Genomic DNA, 22,814 nt, shown 5'->3' with positions numbered 1-22,814 from the left:
GGAAAAAATTAAGATGTATTACAACTGATGGTGGCAAAAACATGTGTGGGAAAAATAAATGTGTTGTTGCTCTCCTTTCTAAGGCTGTAGAAAATGACGGTGGTTCAAAACCATTAGTAGTGCATTGTATTATTCACCAACAGTCTTTGTGTGGAGGACATTTAGATATGTCAGAAGTTTCAAAGCCAGTTATTTCAGTTGTTAATTATATCAGATCCCATGCACTCAGTCGTCGCCAGTTCCGCGAGTTTCTTGAAGATATTGAGGAAATCGACTTGCCATATTATACTGCAGTGCGCTGGCTTAGCTGTGGTAAAGTTCTGACCCGTTTTTTTGAACTCCGAACAGTTATTGCAATTATTTTGAACGAAAGGCATCGCCCTCTGGCTGAGTTACGGAACGGTGAGTGGTTATGGAAGCTAACATTTTATACAGACTTAACTAAACATACGAATGACCTTAATTTAAAATTGCAAGGTGAAAACCAGCTTCTGCCTGATCTATACACGCATGTTAAGTCCCTTCGACAAAAGATTGCTTTGTTTCAATCTCAGTTGAACAAAGTATGCTTCACGCATTTTAATACATGCCAAACATTCAGTCAGCAAAGTGAGATTCCGTTTCCTGTAACTTTGCAATTGAAGCTTTGGGTGCTTTAAAAATTAATTTTGAATCACGTTTTTCAGATACCGATGCAAATTCAAACGATATCAAGATATTTCAAAATCACTTTGACGTCGATATAGAAGCGCGACCCGCAGAACTTCAGTTTGAAATTATTGATTTGCAATAATCATTCAAACGTTCAAAGTCAACATTACTGGAATTTTGTAAGTGTTTTCCATCCACACAGTTTCCAAATTTTCATAAATTTCCGTGTGGTTTTTTTTCTGCTTTTGGCACTACTTATCTGTGTGAAAAAACCTTCTCCAAAATGAAACATGCAAAAAGTATTTACAGATCAAAATTAAGCGATGAGCATTTGAAATCGCTGATGGTTATCTCTACCAGTAGACTTGATCCACAACTGGAGGAAATTATGAAAGGAAAGTTACAGCTACCTAAAAGTCACTAATTGTCACTAAGATGTTAAAATTCTTTACGTGAATACTCCAACACTGTGAGTTTTCAAGACATAAATTAATTACAGCTATTTTTATACATCAGTTACAACTAAAATATCCAATATCATTATGTACACCAGGCCTTGTATTTTCTTTAAATTGCCTTTAAATAATAACATTTTATACGACTTACTTGCTATGTGTATTTTACAATGTAATCAAAAGAAAGTGAAACCTCGTTTAAGAAGCATCTTCGATAATGATTGATTACTAAGGCTAGTCACCGAAGTGGGGTCCATTTGAAAGACTTGGACCACACTCTTGAAGAGAATAAAATGCAAAGAATTTTTTTACTTAAAATCTTTTCGCCAAACTAGTCTGTTAACCGTCCTTTTTTTTTCTCTATCGCACGGAGAATGGTCTGTCTGTTTATTGTGCATAGACACAAGTTTAACCATGACCTTCCGCTTTGTACAGATAGAGCTGCGACAATGTCGTGGTGTATTGGTCACGATAGGTCTCGAAACTCAATTGTTGGCGGGCCGGATACCGGGGATGTCCGGCCAGCTAACGCGGGCCGGTTTGCCGGACCTTGCGGGTCTATCTTTGGATCATAGCCATTATTCTGCGCAATACTCTCGAGATTTTGAAATTATTTTTCGAGGTTGACATCTGACAACGGAATAGAATCGCCCGATGGATACTAGAATGGAAAAACGCCATTTTATGCGCTTGGGGGTGGGTTGAATCGGCCGGGATGATGTCTGAATATGTTGCCTTACGGAATGTGTTGAACTCTATTTTAGCATCTTTAATAGTCAACGTTAAATCAAGATAATTTAGTGATCTATCAGCTGAGTCCAATTCTTGTGTGAATTTTATTTTTTCATGTAGACTGTTAAACGTTACGAAAATTTGCTTTATTCCTTCTGGAGAATTATTAACCAGTAGAAGAATGTCAGCCACGTATCTCGCATAAAAGATGATGTTGTTCACTAATTCTGGCTAATTTCGGAAAAAAAACAATTCCAGAGAATTTATAAAAATTTCAGACGTGATACATGCAAGTGGACTCCCCATAGCTAGGCCACATGGCTGTGAATATAATTTTTTATTGAATGAAAAGTAATTGTATCTAAGAGTCGTTCTAAGAAGTAACATTAGCTCATCAATTTCTATGGTGGATAATTTTTTGTGGTACTTTAAGTTTTGTTCTATAATGTTCAACGTCTGATCCACTGGTACGTTTGTGTACAAGCTAATGATCAAATGACACCAATTTGGTGTTTTCAGAACATGTTGGCTAAGTCCATTGAATTTTTAATCGAAAAATTATTTTGAAACACGAAATATTCTTTAATTTTATAATGTAAGTGTCTCGCTAATTTATGATAAGCACTATTGGTGCCATCCACAATAGGGCGGATCGGATGGGAAATTTTGTGGAGCTTAAACTGACTCCTTAGCGTCGGGGCCTTGGGGTTCATGTTTATCAATGCCTTTTTTCTAAATTCTCGGATCAACTTCTTAGTATTGCTAAGACTCGCTCTAATATCCCTCTGTATGGCGGGCGTTGGGTCTACCTCTAGTGGTACGATGCCATTCTCTTCAAAGAACATTTCCGTTTTCTGAATATATTCTTTTTTGTAGAAACGATAATCGTGTTCCCCTTATCGGCCTTAGTTATTAGGGCTTCATTGTTTCTTAGTTTTTCGTTAATGTTTTTAACATTGCGCATATCTTTCGTGAACGTATTACTACCTAGACACTCTTTTTGTATTATTTTACAAGCATCGTAAGCAAGCCTCGTTTGGATACTTTTATCTACTTTACCGCTATCAAGGCCAACCTTAAGATCCACTACCAACTTCCGAAGATTTTGAGGGGTTAAACTAGGTTCTACATTATATATGAAGCCTTTACTTAACAATTTATTTTCGTCCTCTGTGAAAATAATATCTGTTTTATTTACAGCGTGTTGATGAAACACAGACTGGGCAGCCTCCCTTTTGCATGCATTTTAGGATACGCCGGAATTAACTCGACTAACTAATTTCTTTAACTTTTTGTCATGTCGTTGAGCAATTTCAATTTTACGATTATCTAACCATAAGTTGACATGCAACCAGAACCCATCTATCTGAAAATTGTATTTATCTCTAAATGTTTTAGACAAAAATAATTGAAGGTCATATGCTTCAGCGTTGAGGTTGTCTTTTTTCGTGTAAAGCTCCACCGTTCTTTCAACTAATATTTGCTGTATCAATATCCGTTTAAGACTAGGCGACTTATTGCACATTTTACTGTTTATAAAACCTTTAACAAATTCCGGGATTACTTTGCAAAATTTACATTGTTTAATAAAAGTGATGGCCATACCTGTTTTGCAGATCTTATGCATAACATCTACATACTTATTAGCTGCTTTCTGGGCCTCAGCTGGCACGAATTTAATAATTTTTAACATTTTTATGCAGCGACAGCAACTGATATTGTTTATATAAGAACATACAGCCCTCAGTTGCAGTTTAACTGAGGGCTGTATATTCTTATATAAACAATATCAGTTGCTGTCACTGCATAAAAACGTTAAAAACTATTGTAATCAGTTGCAACAGTTTTTAATGAAACTGAATAAAGAGTATGGAGACGTTATATGTTACTACAAATAACATTATTTAAGTCAAGGGGCGTACCTGAAACGATTTTATGATGCTGAGTTTCTGTAGGAGAAAGGAAAGCAGGAATGAGAAGTGGAACATCCACAATTGATTGCAGACCTCGTCTTTAGGTGGACTAATTTGACTTGACTGCACGCTCCTAAAGGGCGAGAGCTTGTTTCTGATTTGATGCGGATTCATTTAAAAAGAAAATCGCATTGTAGAAGGTACAATTTCTGACAATAAACTGCCAGTGGCGCCAGAGATAACGCGAGTTTTGTAGAATTCGTCGTGGCGCTGAAAGAATTTCAGCAATAGTAGTCTAAACATTTTGAGGAAACAGCAGTTCTCCCATCCTGTTTTTGAACTGTTTTGAGACCATTTGCCGTTCCAGTTGAAAGCACCCCTTTGAATGTGCATACAGAACCAATCTATTTGTGCTGCAATTACCGTTTAAAAGACTTTTTTTGCGACAAAACTGTTCAAGACTTCTACATTTTTTTTGTTGGGAAGAGTTTCCAAGTATCCATAAGGAGGCTGCAAACGTGATAATGTGTCGACCAACGTATGAGCATAAAAGGCTTTTTCCAATTATGAAATCAATTGAGTCTCAAAAATTATGAAAGTAACTGAGTGACAAAAATCTGCAAAGTTGTCTCTATCAGTCTGTAAGCAGACAGCTTATACCAGATACCAATTTTATTGTGTTTACAGTGCGCCAAAAATAGTAACATAATATTGAATTTCTTTGTGATCTAATTTGCTATAAAGTATGAAATGAAGCCACATGCAGACGTTCAGTGTCCTTTGTGGGACTGCATTTGCCATCCAAATGTGGTATGTTTGCAGTTTTCCCTCTTTCCACAGAGACAACGTGGCGTTACAGTGGGGAAAATGCACAGCCAGGCGACAAACTTTGCACGCGAGCAAGATCACTGCACGCCTGCAGAATTCTTGGCCACTGATATGCAGATAACAGCGCAAAACAACATACATGACAAAGATTTGACGACACTGTTGGTGCCACGTCGTACACCCAAATCATGGCAGAGTATTTCCTGGAAATTTTGTCATCATAGCTGTTAAGGCATTTATGAAAGTATGCCACGCGTTTGCAGCAAACCAAAACATATCACAAATATCGTGCTGAAAAGACTTTATTTAAACTATCCTAGAATACAAACGTCAGAGAATCATCTCTCACCGACACCGTAAATGGTCATACTATTGAAATTGATTGTTCTGCGTAACTGACCGGTTAGATGTCGGATCCTGTTGCTCGGATGATGATGTCATGTACCTGTAACATATCACATTGTAGACAGTTAGTTCCTCATTGCTCTACACCTTAGAACTATGACGATTGATAAGCATTTAAGTTATATGATAACAAAACAACCAGCATAATTATATTACAGAATCTTTCCCTCGTGTGTGTTATTTACGACTACACATTACGTACCTGAACCAAGCACTCTAGTATCTCAAGTTTAGAGGAATTTAGGAGGCACATGATTCTGTAAATCTCACTCGCTGCTCGAGACGTCATCTCCAGATTATTGTAAATATGATGATTCAGACTTTGCACATCTCATTTAGTCCTTTACATTCAGCAGCGTAATTTAACTATCTGCTATCTGGTAGCTTATTATCACGAGGAATAAAGAAAAGAATTGACACACAGAAACCTAGTCTGACCGCTATTGGCTCATAAGGCTGTGTTTTGTAAGTGGCCAGTATCATGATACAGGGAAAACATTTATTCTAAATTTTGTGCCGCGCATTAATCATTTTATGCTATATTTCATTCTACAGATATGTGTCACTGTTATCAACAGTTCAGACTCGGTATCTTTTTTCCTCGATACCCCACACTCTGCAGCTGTGTGAGATGATACGTTTATGCTGTCTGGCGAGAATCTGGTTATTACAGCAGTGTGCAAAAACTGATACAGCCAACTGTAGATGTCACCTCTGAAATTCTTATATTGATGACTGCCAATTTCAGACTGATCTGGCTCTGAGCACTATGGGACTTAACATCAATGGTCATCAGTCCCCTAGAACTTAGAACTACTTAAACCTAACTAACCTAAGGTCATCACACAACACCCAGTCATCACGAGCCAGAGAAAATCCCTGACCCCGCCGGGAAAAACTGATCTGGGGTATCTTCTATAAATGTACAATGTATTGTAATCCTATCTATACAAGAATTCGAATTTTGTTTTACGTTTCTTTCTGAACGAGTTCTCTGCAGATAATGACATGTATAGTCGGTGACAGAATTAGCGAGACCTCTTTCCTCAACGTTGGCCTGAACTGGGCAACCTTGATGACTGTTAACACAGCATAACATGCAAGGAGAGTGCTACGAACATGTTGTCTATAGACGTGAAATCGAAAAAAAACCTCTCCGAACATTGTTTGACTCTTTTAGACAGTGTGGGTGACTATATTGCTACTGATTCATTTATCTCTGATGTTTTATCTTTTGTGTTGAATATACCAATGAAAACACGCACGGTACTAATGCAAATCAATTACAACTGATCACAATACTGTTACTTAAAACTGGTTTTTCCATAGAAGAAAGCATCCCAAATTGTCACGAACTACCAGGACAAAACGCGCTTTCGGCTTCGAAATGGTCTGTCTCTACGTTCAGTCCACAGTCTATGAAGTAGCGTTACATGAGGGACTACCACGAGATTGTATAAATGTAGCAGTACGTATATACACCTAACGAAATCCAGCTAACAAACCATTCAGTGCTGTTGGTAGTGCCTCTTTAACATAAGAGGTAAAAATCTTGGCTCCGGCGAGATTAGAACCGATAACTAATGCACTCTTCCGCTTGAAAGGCGAACACTTTGCCGCTAAACTAACAGACAACTGCATCAATCTTCCTTCTCTTGCTGTCTCAACAACGGCCAAGAGAATTCTCAAGTTAAATGGCAAGGTAAGGTGCACTTTCTGCTATTGTAAATATTACGGCACTTGTTGTCAGATCTGATTCAGTGGACAACGCTAATTGTAATTTCATTTCGAGAATATTGGCAACGCAGAGCCTTTCCAGATAATCATTGTGCACATCAACGTATCTCCTGAGACAATTGTTCATCGGTTCTTGCTTAGCTTAAAAAGTTGAGGGTCACGTTAATAAGGTTAATGCAGAAGAACAAATAGGCATGGAGAGTAAACACCTCACTCTTTACATCACCGTCGAATAACTTGAAAAAGTTAAGCTTTGGTGAGGCAACGGATCTAAATGAAATGAGTTTGATGAAATAAGTTAAACATTTCGTGTTTTTGAAACGAAACCTAAATTATGTCATCCGTAAGTATTTCCGTTCTGATACCCTTTTTACACAGCAAAGAAACAGCAAATACGTGTAGCTGAAGAGCTTTTCGAATCGTTTTAAACGCTTTGATTACTCGAGGTCCGCTGCCTGATCCTGCCATCATCCCCGTCCCGGTGCGGTCCCCAACTAGCATCCTAAAATTTCTTCACAAAACTCAGCAATGACATAATTTCAGAAAGAGAAGAAAAAAGTCCAAAAATTGCAGGAAATGAACATATCAGTTTCCATTGAGTCAGTATGATTATTCTTACTTTGTTGTTGTTGTTGTGGTCTTCATTCCTGAGACTGGTTTGATGCAACTCTCCATACTACTCTATCTTGCGCAACCTTCTTCACGTCCCAGTACCTACTGCAACCTACATCCTTCTGAATCTGCTTAGTGTATTCATCTCTTGGTCTCCCTCTACGACTTTTACCCTCCACGCTGCCCTCCAATACTAAATTGGTGATCCCTTGATGCCTCAGAACATGTCCTACCAACCGATCTCTTCTTCTAATCAAGTTGTGCCACAAATTTCTCTTCTCCCCAATTCTAGTCAATACCTCCTCATTAGTTACGTGATCTACCCATCTAATATTCAGCATTCTTCTGTAGCACCACATTTCGAAAACTTCTATTCTCTTCTTGTCCAAACTATTTATCGTCCATGTTTCACTTCCATGCATGGCTACACTCTATACAAATACTTCCAGAAACGACTTCCTAACACTTAAATCTATACTCGATGTTAACAAATTTCTCTTCTTCAGAAACGCTTTCCTTGCCATTGCCATTCTACACTTTATATCCTCTCTACTTCGACCATCATCAGTTATTTTACTCCCCAAATAGCAAAACTACTTTACTACTTTAAGTGTCTCATTTCCTAATCTAATTCCCTCGTCGTCACCTGATTTAATTCGACTACATTCCATTATCCTCGTTTTGCTTTTGTTGATGTTCATCTTATATCCTCCATTCAAGACACTGTCCATTCCATTCAACTGCTCTTCCAGGTCCTTTGCTGTTTCTGACAGAATTACAATGTCATCTCCGAACCTTTTTATTTCTTCTCCATGGATTTTAATACCTACTCCGAATTTTTCTTTTGTTTCCCTTGTTGCTTGCTGAATATATAGATTGAATAACATCGGGGATAGGCTACAACCCTATCTCACTCCCTTCCCAACCACTGCTTCCCTTTCATGTCCCTCGACTCTTATAACCGCCTAACTTTCTTACTTTAAGAAACGTAATTACATCACTGTAGTCCAGAGGGATGGTGGTTAATTTCGACTGTGTATTAGTTTTCCAAGACTGACTTTTGGGGTCTGTAGGGACTCGCCGATCTACATTTCTGGTGGAGAAATATTGCAAGACCTTCATGTTCTATGTGAGGACGTGGAGTTTCCTGACATATCTTACAAGTAGGAGCCACAATAGGTCGCTCTCTGACACAGTCGAAACTTCGCTTGATGAAAGTAGGAGGAAAATAAATGGACACTTATTTTGTGTTAGAGACGTAAGATCAATAGTTTAGGAGAAAGTGGGAGTCAGAGTTTTAACGCTACTGCATGTTGTTAAAGTAAGCGCGTAGCTAACAGCACAAGTTGGAATTAAATCCAGTCTCAAGATATTATTTTTTTCCTTTTGGTGTCACTAAAGTATGTGAGATCAGTGACGTTAATGCTTTTGCGTCATCGTAAAATATAATGAAATTATTTACAAAATAAGTAAGCATTTTAAATATTGTTAAAATTAGATTTTATCGTCTCATATCTTATACATCCTTACGACTCGCCAGGTTAGGCGAGAGCGCTAATGCGCCGCTTCCTGGACTCGGGTAGGCACTAGGTGAATATCGGGCTGGTCCCCACATCCCGCCTCAGTTACTAGACTCGCAGACATTTGTAACACTTTCGCTCTATTTCATGATCAGTTTTTGCTTTGATTTTTACTTTTGTACTGAAAGAGAACCCGTGTATTCCCTAGGGTGATGTCTATCATAAAAATGTTCAAAGCATAAGAAGTGGAAGTACTACCAGCAGTGTGCGAAGCCACATATGGCGCAGTCACGTTCTTTAATGTAATTAAAATTTAGAAAAGCAACTTCGTTACCGTTGTAAATATCTCGCGATATGGCGATCATTTCGCGGAAAATCAAGCATATCAAAACATTTTCTTGAAAGCTGGAGCCTGCATTTTATTACGGATGCAGCTGTATATTTTATTAATTTCATAGCTTATACTTGTGATTTTCATTTGTTGTGCTATGACAATAGGGGTACTTTTATAAAGAACGAATTTAAATTTTAACATGTCAGTAAAAGTATACATAGTAGAGTTAACAGAACAGCGTACACTCTGACGGCATTACTTTGACATTACATTGATAATCCGATTTGATCAACAACCAGCCTGTCTTCTAAGGAGGGATGGCTCTGCGTATCCGACGGTTCAATAATGTACAGGAACGGCTCAATTTTTAGGGATCCGTACCTCAGTTGGTAAAAACGGAATCCTAACAGTATCACTTTGTTGTTGGTCAGTTCGTCCCGCCTCTGTCGGACTGTTAACACAAGATAACAAGTTGACATTATTGTGAGGTACTAAGGTCTGTGGCACCTAGGCGATGGAAATTATTTAAGCTTCTAAGCCTCCCTCCTCGATTCAAATTCTCACTGCTGCCTCAGTCTACTTTAAATTACCCTTACGTATGAACAGAATTACCGAGGCTCTCCATGTTGTGGAATAGCACCTCAGCATCGAACTTAAATTGGGGACCTCCCCTGAAACCCAGGAGCAGGTACTTATACAAATGAAATGACCCAGTTTCAGTGACTTTACTGGTCTCGTGCAGATACGTCATTTCATCTGTATAAGTACCTGCTCCTGGTTTCAGGGGAGGTCCCCAATTTAAGTTCGATGCTGAGGTGCTACTGTAGAACAAGGAGAGCCTCGATAATTCTGTTCGTGTGTAAAGGGTAATTTAAGGTAGACTGGGGCGGCAGTGAGAATTTGGATTGCGTAGGGAGGCATGCCAGGGTAAGCTGTGTAGTGGTGCGAACTGCTGTGCCAAAGTGGCTTAGTGGCTAACGCACCTGCCTAGTAAACAAGAGACTGGGGTTTCATTCCTAGACATAGTACAAATTTTCACATAAAATTTTATCTTTACAAGACAAGTAAAGACCTGAAACTGTGGCATTTTATTTGCTTGATGTCGGACGACCCACCGTTGGAACACAATACAGCAGCGATTCTGCTTGGCATGGGATCGACAAGTCCTCAGTAGGTTTCCGGAGGTATATGGCACCAGATGTGTACGCACAAGTAACGATGTGCAGTAAATTATGGGCCTGTGGTGAGCTGGTGTACGCTGGCGCCCGCACACCAAGCGACTTAGAGGTTAAGAGAGTATCGATAGGGGTCAAAGACAAGACTCGCTGGAAACGCGCCGCCAACGCCCTCTCAGCTGCCAGTATATAGGATCGCCACCGCGAACCGGAGGGCCAGTTAGCTAGCCAGTTCGTTCGAGTTTAGCCACTTACTCACAGTTAGAGCGTAGCATGTCAGTTGGTTCGCGTCTGTTCAAATGGTTCAAATGGCTCTGAGCACTATGGGCATTAACATCTGAGGTCATCAGTCCCCTAGAACTTAGAACTACTTAAACCTAACCTAAGGACATCACACACATCCATGCCCGAGGCAGGATTCAAACATGCGACCGTAACGGTCGTATGGTTCCAGACTGAAGCGCCTAGAGCCACTCGGCCACCCTGGCCGGCGTTCGCGTCCGTACGCCATGGAGTTCCAGCGTTTCACCGTGACCGAGCTGCAGACTTAGCCTCTAGCACAGAAACAGGCAGCACATAGCAATCTTATAGTTAATATAGAATTGGGGCTACGTGAACTATGCAGAAGAGAGCTTGTACCACAGCACATGGAAACTTAAGTGGCTCTTTGTTTATAAATAAAGAACCCAGTTACTTATTGCGTGCAGTTTGTGTTACAGAACGAGGATACCGGCCACCAACCAACATCCTCTCTTGCTTCCGATGGTACAGCTCTACAGAGACAATGAGACGACATACAAGCGGTTAAAGAAAATACAACAGGTAGTTTGTGATCGTGATGCAGGCCCTCGAGAGCTTCTCTGCCTCTGTTATATATTTCAACTGCATCATGTGTTCGCTCAGCCACAGGCTCTCGACGGACAGCGATCGTAATGTTTCGGCTCACAAGTAAGTATATACCAAGGAAAACAACGGGGGCAGAACAGAACCCTGTGGCACGCTAACTGTGTAGATCACAGTGCACCGATCAGCTATTTAGCCGATTTAGAGCTTATTTTTGGCGTACACCTTGATTTCAGGGTGATGTTGTAAGCATTCAAAATAAGCGCGGTTCGAGTCTGATTTCATTTGATTCGCAATTAACTTTATGTTAGAGACTATGTCAAGTTTCTATCCTTCAAACTGTTTGTACAGGACAGGGACTCACCTGCACGCGAGGGTGCTGTGACAGCATGAAGACGACTGCCTCTGCAATGTCTTCAGGCTCCAGGAAAAGGCCCTCCCAAAAGTCGTCCGGCAGGCCGGTCAGCTGCTTAAAGATCTCCGTCCTCACCACTCCCGGACAGATCTGCTGTTGGATAAATATAGCAGCGTGAATAACTACAAGTAAAGGGAGCAATACATGGAAAACAAGTGGCATGAGCCAAGTTTTGGATGACAGATAACGTTAAGTAACGTGCTTCTGTGCTTCGTTTTGTTAAATTTACGACGATTTTGAAGACAGAAATTTATTTTCCAACTACAGTCTTGCTATAGCGTAATATTTTTACGAAACTGCAACGCAAAGTAGTCGTTGAGTAACTTAAGAAAGTACTGCTTACCAGTTTCCACCAAGAAGGCCTTTTTGCTAACTTTTACCTTATCGTACTACGGTGGTTTCAAGGTGAGGACTTCTCCTGAGTTAGTGTTCAGTTATCTTTCAAAATGATCTGTGGAACATCGAATTGCAGGGCGCCCAGAACGAACCTTTACGTGTGAAACTATTTCATTGTAAGTTTAATAGCATTTATTTCTCCAAAATGTCAGTATGTGCACCACCATTATTCCTGTTCTATGTCATCCTACTCCTTCTCGTTAGCAGCTGCTGTCTCTTTGAACACACTTACCCGCAACGCATAAATATTCCTGTTCCGCCTTTTACTGATAAAATGATTTGATGATCCCCCACAGAACGTTTGGTTGAGTCTTGAGGTCCAGCTTTCGAGGCGCCTAACGTAAGGACTTCGTAGGTCAGACCCGTGTCCTATCCATTGGCCAGAAAACAGAGCAGCGAGCCATTCCTGAACAGCAATTGCAACGTTGCGGATTCCCCTGGTGTCGGTGAATAACCTTGGTGTTGATGCCCAAATTCTATAGCCTTGAAGGAAGCCAGTCACGGAACATCTTCAAGTAAGTATCATAGATCACGGTATCGTCAAACAAGTACGGATCAAAGATTTCAGTCCTCCCTGCCCAAAGTAATACATGCGCTCCGCATGTCTTACTTTGGGCGGGGTGGGTTTTTCTTTGAAGATGTTTCTATCCCGCATACTCCAGTAAATAAAACGTTCATCAGAGAAAAGACTACACGTCCGAGCGGGAATGTTCGGGACAGCCTCCAACCAGATCCTGTACAAGTTCCGACATAGTTGTGAATCGAACAGTGATCCAAAAAGTGTAGAATAAATCTTTACTTCCAACTGTGATAACAACATGTTAGGTCCTAAGACTACCGGTTTCGATCGGTAATGACCATCTTCAGATGTGCAGCCACTGGTCGCCAAGAATATACAGCGTCTGCATTAACTCTGGAACCTTATTAACGCCGCCACCGACGTTTACACGCCATTTCTTATCGCGCTATGTTCTGCTCCACAGCTCGGAAATGCTACGCTGCGGTTTCGTCTCTTGGACTGGTGTACCTGCTGCTCGATGTCGACTTGGCCACGCACTGGATTTAGAATCTTGCTGCCACACTGGAACTTGGACTTCTTCACTAGGTTTATTAGTCAAAGGACTTGTGATTTCCGCCGGAATTGCACATTCCACTTGAACCGCCTGGACATTGGTATAACCACCATCGACTTATACTATTTTCATAAAGTGTTCGCCTGCCACTTGGTGCTGCTTGGTGACAGAATTATTTGTATCAGTTTTGTGTTAGTAAACTGTAGAACATTTGTTGTTTTATTCCTGGTTACAACACAATAAAAATCGCGACGAGCCAGCAACCATCTATACTGGAAGCGCTTCTCACGCAACTTATTCAGCAGCTGGTCGAGAACCAGAACCAGAAGCCTCCAATCACTTCCTAAAGGTTTCCTGCAGACGCAAGTAACACAGCAGGTGCCAGCTTTTCCTTCGTTTGATGAGGCATTGGAGGATTGGGAAGCCTATGAATTAAGATTACTGGAGCATTTCCACACATGCTAGATAACTGATACCAGCCTCATGAAATCTTTGTTTTTTGTCTTCGTCAAAACCTGAGATTTATGGGCTACTTATCTAAGCCTTCGGAGTTCACTTTTCAAATAATCGCTCGTTGCTCACTAAGTCTTACCAGCGGCATATCCTTGTTATTTCATCCCGTGTAGTCTTTTACCAATGCAAGAAACAGCCAAACCAGACTCATGGAGAATGAGCAGCGGAGTTGCAAGACTTAGGGCGAAAATGTCCTCTTGTTACGCCTAAAGGAGAAGAAATGATCAGGGACATGATGATCCGGATACTCCAGACAGGGATTTTCAGGATGAGGCAGTCCAACTCAAGACTCATCATTAGACAAAGATTCGTAGATAGCACAAAGCTTCGAAGTGACCTGAGCGGCAGGCAAGAAACTTAAGTCGTTTATCGACGCAGCAGCCGTTAATGTAAATACATCGGAGGCAGCAGCCAGTAGCGATTTGGACGCAGCAACAGTACAGGCGGGGCGCCGTACCATTAACCAATAACGTCCCGCTCGAGCCGGTCGAAACCGATCTTGGGTACCGAAAAGTTCGCCTTCATGTCCGGATTGTTTTCAAACACATAAAAGCGAGGACTTCCGACGGTCAAATAGCTTCTGTGTGTCACAAGTCCCGTCAGGCAAGACAACCTCCTGCAAACAGAAGGATGTTAATCTGGTAGCCACTACAGACCATCAACTGACCTCCTGTAAGCTTTTCACAGAAGTACAAGTTGCAGAGAAACCCTGAGCATCCTGAATTACGCTACCTGTTTGATATTTGGAGATACTTCGTTGCAAGAAACAAAGAGACGTCTAATGACGTACGATAATCATACCATTCCAGTACGTAGTCGCACTGCCAAAAACATATTGTAATTTCACTCGCCTTCTTAGTAGTTAACAGTGACTCCATTCCGATTACCTTTTCAGAAATTTGGATTTTCGATAGACGATTCTGTGAATTCAGTTTCCGAAGGCGTTCCGTACTCGGACCTAGAGGCATTTTGCCTGTATTATGAGGACATGTTCACCCCGGAACTCGGCATCGCAAAGGATTTCGAGGCACATATCGCAGTCAGACGCAATGCATGGCCTCGGTACTTCCGAGCCCGCCCCGTTCAAAAAACAAACAAAAAAATGCGTGTGAAATCTTATGGGACTTGACTGCCAAGATCGTCAGTCCATAAGCTTGCACACTACTTAACCTAAATTACCGTAAAGACAAACACACACACCCATGCCCGAGGGAGGACTCGAACCTCCGCCGGGACCAGCCGCACAGTCCATGACTGCAGCACCCTAGACCGCTCGGCTAATCCCGCGCGGCCCCGTTCCATTATCTCTCAGGTACCAAGTACGAGTTGGATCGCCTAACTGCAATTGAAGTAATAGAACCTTTTCCTTCTAATCAACTGACAACACCGTTAGTCATAGTGCGAAAGCCACCAGAGATGGTCCGCCTTTGCGGAGGTTTTAAAGTAGCCGTCAACGCCCAGAAATTGAGACATGCCCTATTCCGAAGCAGGAAAAACCACTGTCCAGATTAAAAGGTGGAAACTTCTTCTCTAAAACAGACCTAGCGGATGCATACTACCAACTTTCCTTTGGTGCAACAGTTTCTTGCATTTAACACGCCGCATGGGTTACATCGTTTGAAACGCCTACCATTTGGTATTGCAAGTGCTACCGCCATTTTGCAACGGTGTTGGGAACGATCAGTACTCAAAGTGGATGGTCACATTAACTATCTAGACGACATCATTGTAATGGAGAACCGCAGAGGAACGCGTTCTCAATCCGAGATCTTTATACAGCGTCTTAAGGGAGGCTGGCCTAAAATGCAGGAAAGACAAATGTTGTTTCTTCCAAACTGGGACTGGGTACCTCGGCCACATCATTTCCAGCTCTGGCATCCGTCCACTGGATAAACATGTCGAAGTCCTAACCAAATTCTCCAGATCAACAACGCTTAAGTAACTCTGGTGCTTTCTGGGAAGATGTCGAAAGTACTTACTCGCAGCAGCAACAGAATCCGCCCCTTTGTCTCCGTTATGCAAAAGAGTGGTGCCTTTCCAGCGTACACCAACTTGAGAGCGCGCCTTCCACTGATTGAAATCCTTATATGGATATGGTGTCCGTTCTTTCGGACATGTCCGAAAGACCAGACACCATATCCATATAAATGCATAGTTCTGGCAATACCGGCCATGACCTCCTTCTTCTGTGCGGATGCACACATATTCCCCGAACTCTTACGGGACTTGGCAAGAATGTCTTCCACGAGTAATGTGCGTGTCGGGTAGGGACACTACGAATTTAGTGTGTAGACGTATAAGGTGAGAATGTGCATTTCGCGGGAGGAGTGCGCGAGATAGTCCCTGCAGTCGCGCCATCCTCTGTGCCCTCGGCGGCTCAGGTGGATAGAGCGTCTGCCATGTAAGCAGGAGATCCCGGGTTCGAGTCCTGGTCGGGGCACACATTTTCACCTGTCCCCGTTGATATATATCAACACCCATAAACAGCTGAAGGTATTAATAAAATTCTAATTTCGATTGAAATCCTAGTTGTCGACGGTCCCGTGTCTCGCACGTTTTGATCCAACAAAGCAGATAGTTGTTGTAACAGACGCGTCTGGTTCAGGCTTTGGAGCGGTCCTGGCACACAAGGAGGGGCATGGCTCTGAGCGCCGTGTGGCCTATGCATCGAAAACGTTGACTGACACACAACGCAGGGGCTCCCAAATAGAACAAGAAGCGCTCGTCACCGTCTTCACGTTATAGAACTTCCTTGGTTTTGTGTACGGCGCAAAGTTTCACCTTGTCTCGGATCGTAAACCTCTCACCTCGCTACTCAGTGCAGCACCAGACAGGACTGCTCACCGCCTCCAGCGCTGCGCTTTACCTTTGGCGTGCGACCAGTACGAGATTCACCTCCGCGACACGACTGAGCATGCCAACGCTGATGCCCTCTCGCGCTTTCCATGGGAACCCGATCTGGAGTTCGATAATGAAGAAATTCTGTTCGTGGAGATATGTTCCCTCTGTGTAAATAACTGAAGGCAATTTCTTTATTGCCATACGCGTTTCGCTTCTTTTATTTGTGAAGCATCTACAGTGGCCTGTGCTACATGTTTCTTTTTGTACATACAATAAGCGTATTATGTGGTAGATACAATGTGTTGCTGTGCTACATTTTTTTCGTGTTTTTCTCTTGCCTTTCAGGTTAGAGTCAACTGTGTTATATTTTTTCGTGTTTTACTCTTGCATTTTAGGTTAGAATCAGGTTTTGTAGTACAAAATTCCGTAGTGTGAAATTAGCGTTGGGTGTTACTTACGATGTACAGCGCTTTTAACTCATGCGTGAGGTCCTGGAGGTGTACTCATTAGTTCCCATGCTCCAGCTGTGCCGATTTCTGGCGTTCTTTCACTCATAAATGTGAGTGCCTTCGATTACTTGCAAACACGGAACATACCTCCACGAATTTAAAACAACTAAGGAAAGACGGAAAACAGAAAAAAATGACGAAGAAATTCTGTGTTTTCACATAGACAAAGAAACATAAGCACTCACAGATTTATTTCCCATTACCAGCTCCCTGTAGCAGACTCAACCGGCAACGACGAGGTACACTAAAAACTGTGGTATCGATAGCTACGATGCCACAACGTAGGTCTGCTCTGCTAGGTTGGCACTAGGAGAGACACAGACGACAGCGCCCTCTAGCCGGTGCTGTCGAGGTCTACGAGCTCCGCGACTGTTTCAGCCCATTTCATCAGGTGCAGACAGCCGGGACACTTCGGTTCAAATTCGCACCACCTTGCAAGTTATGTAATATGTTTGCATATGTTTATCCACTAGTAAAGGTGCTTTAAATGCATTGGCAATACCGACGTAATTTCCCTTTTCCCGTTCCTACCCACGCGCCGCCTACCAGGCGGGATACAAAAGAAACTACGCATACTTGATGGATGTCACGAAGGACAACCTGCCAGGACGTCCGTGGCACTCCGTCAGTTCTTTAATGCCTGCCATCAGCTGATGTTGATCGAAAGACTAATTCAACTCGTTTCCGACGAGGGACACCCACGAGTAGTCACTCTCATTCTCTTCGTCAGAACATCCTGCAACTACTGGACCAAGGTCACTGGGGAATATCCTGAACTTAACTTCTGGCTAGCAGGTTCACTTACTGCCCGGACTTGAACCAGCAGATTCAATGACTCACCCGAATATGTCCATTCTACCAAAGCCAGTAGGCATCAGCACGACGTTCATGTTCTTCTTGGCCACCACGGGCTCGTCTTTGGGAATGGGTGCACATTAATGTTGCTGTTCCAGTGTTGAACGCCATGTTGTTCATAGTGGTTGACGTTTACTTCAAATTTCTGTACATGGTCCGATGTAATGCCACGTCAACCACCAACACCATCGCAGCTTTAGAAAAAAATTTTGCGATTGAAGGTCTGCAGGAAGTGCTCGTAACTGACAATTCCTTAGCGAGGAGTTACGTGTTTCCTGTTGTAACAACAACGACTCTGTAATATTGTACATATAAGTAATTCTTCCCATCTGATTCTGTTCTGATTTCAATTTTTGTTTTGTTTCATGCCATTGTGTTAAGCAAACTGCAAACAAGTTTGAATGTGAATATTAATGTTTATGTCAAATGCCAAGTAATATTGTAATATAATTGAAATGTAACAAATGTTGAGACTGTTGTAAGATGTTTAAAATTGTAATGTGCGTCTGGTCCATACGTAGGCAATATGTTAGGATATCTAGAATGCAAAACCTCGGGTGAACACCCGGGCTGTGAGGGAGCGGTAAAAGGTGGATGGCAGGCGAGCGCGGGAAAATGCGCACGGGCACTGCACGGCACAACGGGCTCAGTTGTTGTTGGAGTTTGGCATTGGTCTGAGCAACACCTTCTGGAGCGAGGAGGCTCTCCTGGAAGACGTAGCTCCACTGAGCCTCGGGTATGCTGTTCCAACGCCCACACAGCATGGCGAAATTCCATAGGCACTAAATGGAAAAGTATTGCGACGCTAAGAAGAATTAAAGTGCCGATACATCAAGAGCCATAGCTGTGGTTGTATGCGTGCTCTGAGCCTCGCCATCTCGCCGTCCGCCAACCGCCGCATCGACACTAGCAAGTTGAAACTTTTAGTACTGTATTCGTGTGGATCAGAGAGTGAACTGTGATTGTCTGGTGCAATAATAACCTAAATTTTACCAGAACTTTCCTATCATTTAATTATCCTTACAACTAACCTAGACAGGGTCCTTTCCAAATGTTGTGCAATCCGAGTGTCCCGAAATGAAAATTAAAATTTGTGTTAATAATAATTATTTGCAGAACTAGCTATGTTAGAATGGTGTTTAAAGAAATGTTTTGTTAATGAACCAGTAAATGAGTAACGAAGGTCTAACGAAGTTGAAAGATAACTTTAGTATTGATATAGTAATGAAGTTTATTATTTCGAGACAGATTTAAAGGCATTTAAATGAGCAGTAAGTAAGATGAAAAGAGTAGTAAATTATATACTGGAAATCTTGAACGCATAATAAAGTCAGTAATCAATTTTTTAAATACAGCGATCATAACAGTTTCAGGGTCCCCCCTCATTCATTTGAATTCTGAAGTGTTCTAAATTGGTTTCACCAGCAAAAGTGAAAATATAAAAGTCAAAATTTGTCAATGTTTTATGTTTATCAAAATCGACATTTTGTGTGTGACACGAAAGTGCAATTTCTAGGATAACCTATCCCCGATTTTAATCAGATTAATACACAGTATAAAGTTTTGTAGTACACATTGTAGTGTAGTGTTATGTATTCATCCATATCAGTACAGAACGTGAAACTATCAGTTCAATAGCTTTTCTGGTTCTAAAATTCGACTATATTATGCAGTCCAGAATGAGATTTTCACTCTGCAGCGGAGTGTGCGCTGATATGAAACTTCCTGGCAGATTAAAACCGTGTGCCCGACCGAGACTCGAACTCGGGACCTTTGCCTTTCTCGGGCAAGTGCTCTACCAACTGAGCTACCGAAGCACGACTCACGCCCGCTACTCACAGCTTTACTTCCGCCAGTACCTCGTCTCCTACCTTCCAAACCTTACAGAAGCTCTCCTGCGAACCTTGCAGAACTAGCACTCCTTTTATATTATGCAGTGTTACAACTTGTTATTTTGCATGAATATATACCAACTTGTATAGGGAAGAAACTCAGTTAATGCCTAATTAGGCTGGCGACCGTATTATTATCTCATTGGTAGCATCTTCTGGGTTGCTTTTGATCCATCCTGACGTGTAATCGCATTTCGAACTTACTTGACGGATCATTGTTATTACAGAGTGGATGTAAGTCTGATTTGCCACCATTCAGGTACACGCGGTCGATAACTATACAAAAATCCTTTCTCATAAGGTGAATACCGCTCACTTATCATAGCACAGGCTTTAACGAGTACTGTGTCAGGGATTACACTGTGCCCAGCATGCCTTTCAGCACGTCAGAACGTCACCCTTCCATCAGCAGGCTAAATGGAGAAACCGAGAGGATTGTCCGCACTTTCAAAACACAGACGAAGAAATACCTGCAGGATCACTCCACTGATGCCTCACTAACTTTTTTTACCAGCTGTTACAGATCCACACCCATCGGAGACGAAAATTCCAGCGAAACTTCTCTACGGACGGCAGCCCCTGGTCCTCCTTGAGCTCAACCGCTGCCCACTTCCAAGTTCCACTCCGGGGCTATGGTGCGGCCGAAAGGATATGGCCGGCAAGCAGCATGGATTCCAGGAACCATCGTCCAGCCGTGGGGCCGGAAAGTCTTCGGGGTGCAGCTTCCGGATTGGGAAGTTTTCCGACAAGCCAGTTGCTCCTCACCGGGCAAAGGGGCAAAGGGGCAAAGGGGCGGGCAAAGGGGCAAAGGGGCAAAGGGGCGCTCCATTACGTTGGGCCGAGAAACCCATCGTTGGCCGCATTTCTCCATGCGCGGCCACCTGTTAGCATCACAGACCGCGTTCGCGCGCGTGCGCTCCAATCCACAGCTATTCGCCACCCAGACCACACAGCGATTGGCCTCCCAGAATATACAGCGATCCCAGCCGCCGGTTTCATTAACTATGGAGCCTTATTTAACGCTGCCACCGAGTCTACAAGCCACTTCTCATCGTGCTATGTTCCACTGCATAACTCGGAAGTGCTACTCTTGCAGTGGACTGCTTCGTCTCGTGGACTGTTTACCTACTGCTCAATGGCGACTTGGCTGCGCTATGGACTTAGAATCTGTGTGCCATGCTGCACCCTGGACTTCACCGATTACTGCCTTGGTATGTCAACGGACTTGTGGTTTCCACCGGAATTCCACATTCCACTTGCACTTCCTGGAAATTTGTGCAACGCCATCCATTTATATCATTTTGGTAAAGCGTTCTACATCTACATCTACATTTATACTCCGCAAGCCACCCAACAGTGTGTGGCGGAGGGCAATTTACGTGCCACTGTCATTACCTTCCTTTCCTGTTCCAGTCGCATATGGTTAGCGGGAAGAACGACTGTCTGAAAGCCTCCGTGCACGCTCTAATCTCTCTAATTTTACATTCGTGATCTCCTCGGGAGGTATAAGTAGGGGGAAGCAATATATTCGAAACCTCATCCAGAAACGCACCCTCTCGAAACCTGGCGAGCAAGCTACACCGCGATGCAGAGCGCCTCTCGTGCAGAGTCTGCTACTTGAGTTTGTTAAACATCTCCGTAACGCTATCACGTTTACCAAATAACCCTGTGACGAAACGCGCCGCTCTTCTTTGGATCTTCTCTAGCTCCTCCTTCAACCCGATCTGGTACGGATCCTACACTGATGAGCAATACTCAAGTATAACGAGTGTTTTGTAAGCCACCTCCTTTGTCGATGGACTACATTTTCCAAGGACTCTCCCAATGAATCTCAACCTGGTACCCGCCTTACCAACAATTAATTTTATATGATCATTCCACTTCAAATCGTTCCGCGCGCGTACTCCTAGATATTTTACAGAAGTAACTGCTACCAGTGTTTGTTCCGCTATCATATAATCATACAATAAATGATCCTTCTTTCTATGTACTCGCAATATATTACATTTGTCTATGTTAAGGGTCAGTTGCCACTCCCTGCACCAAGTGCCTATCCGCTGCAGAATTTCCTGCATTTCGCTACTATTTTCTAACGCTGCAACTTCTCTGTATACTACAGCATCATCCGCGAAAAGCCGCATGGAACTTCCGACACTATCTACTAGGTCATTTATATATATTGTGAAAAGCAATGGTCCCATAACACTCCCCTGTGGTACGCCAGAGGTTACTTTAACGTCTGTAGACGTCTCTCCATTGACAACAACATGCTGTGTTCTGTTTGCTAAAAACTCTTCAATCCAGCCACACAGCTGGTCTGATATTCCGTAGGCTCTTACTTTGTTTATCAGGCGACAGTGCGGAACTTTATCGAACGCCTTCTGGAAGTCAAGAAAAGTAGCATCTACCTGGGAGCCTGTATCTAATATTTTCTGGGTCTCATGAACAAATAAAGCGAGTTGGGTCTCACACGATCACTGTTTCCGGAATCCATGTTGATTCCTACATAGTAGATTCTGAGTTTCCAAAAACGACACGATACCCGAGCAAAAAACATGTTCTAAAATTCTACAACAGATCGACGTCAGAGATATAGATCTATAGTTTTGCGCATCTGCTCGACGACCCTTCTTGAATACTGGGACTACCTGTGCTGTCTTTCAATCATTTGGAACCTTCTGTTCCTCTAGAGACTTGCGGTACATGGCTGTGAGAAGGGGGGCAAGTTCTTTCGCGTACTCTGTGTAGAATCGAATTGGTATCCCGTCAGGTCCAGTGGACTTTCCTCTGTTGAGTGATTTCAGTTGCTTTTCTATTCCGTGGACACTTATTTCGATGTCAGCCATTTTTTCGTTTGTGCGAGGATTTAGAGAAGGAACTGCAGTGCGGTCTTCCTCTGTGAAACAGCTTTGGAAAAAGGTGTTTAGTATTTCAGCTTTACGCGTGTCATCCTCTGTTTCAATGCCTTCATCATCCTGGAGTGTCTGGATATGCTGTTTCAAGCCACTTACTGATTTAACGTAAGACCAGAACTTACTAGGATTTTCTGTCAAGTCGGTACATAGAATTTTACTTTCGAATTCACTGAACGCTTCACGCATAGCCCTCCTTTCGC

At 42.5% G+C, this 22,814-nt stretch overlaps 1 protein-coding gene and 1 non-coding gene across 3 annotated transcripts in view; both read right to left on the bottom strand.

Annotated features, from left to right (window-relative positions):
• Positions 1–4,897: 4,897 nt before the first annotated feature.
• The window catches only part of LOC126455460 (dehydrogenase/reductase SDR family member 11-like), a 270,480-nt gene continuing 252,563 nt past the window's right edge, over positions 4,898–22,814 (bottom strand). For both annotated transcript variants that reach the window (XM_050091208.1, XM_050091209.1), the window contains exons 5-6: positions 11,570–11,713; positions 4,898–5,024 (exon numbers count right to left, since the gene is read on the bottom strand). In XM_050091208.1, coding sequence (XP_049947165.1) covers positions 4,983–5,024; positions 11,570–11,713 — 186 coding nt within the window. In that variant the 3' untranslated portion in view covers positions 4,898–4,982. The remainder of the gene's footprint in view (positions 5,025–11,569; positions 11,714–22,814) is intronic.
• Positions 19,551–19,625, bottom strand: Trnas-aga (transfer RNA serine (anticodon AGA)). The gene has a single exon. It is a non-coding gene; the product is annotated as a tRNA-Ser (tRNA).

The sequence above is a fragment of the Schistocerca serialis genome, chromosome 2 (assembly GCF_023864345.2).
Source record: "Schistocerca serialis cubense isolate TAMUIC-IGC-003099 chromosome 2, iqSchSeri2.2, whole genome shotgun sequence".
NCBI classification, from domain to species: domain Eukaryota; kingdom Metazoa; phylum Arthropoda; class Insecta; order Orthoptera; family Acrididae; genus Schistocerca; species Schistocerca serialis.
The sequence above is the reverse complement of the archived record's forward strand: the minus strand, read 5'-3'. Positions and strand labels throughout refer to the sequence as shown.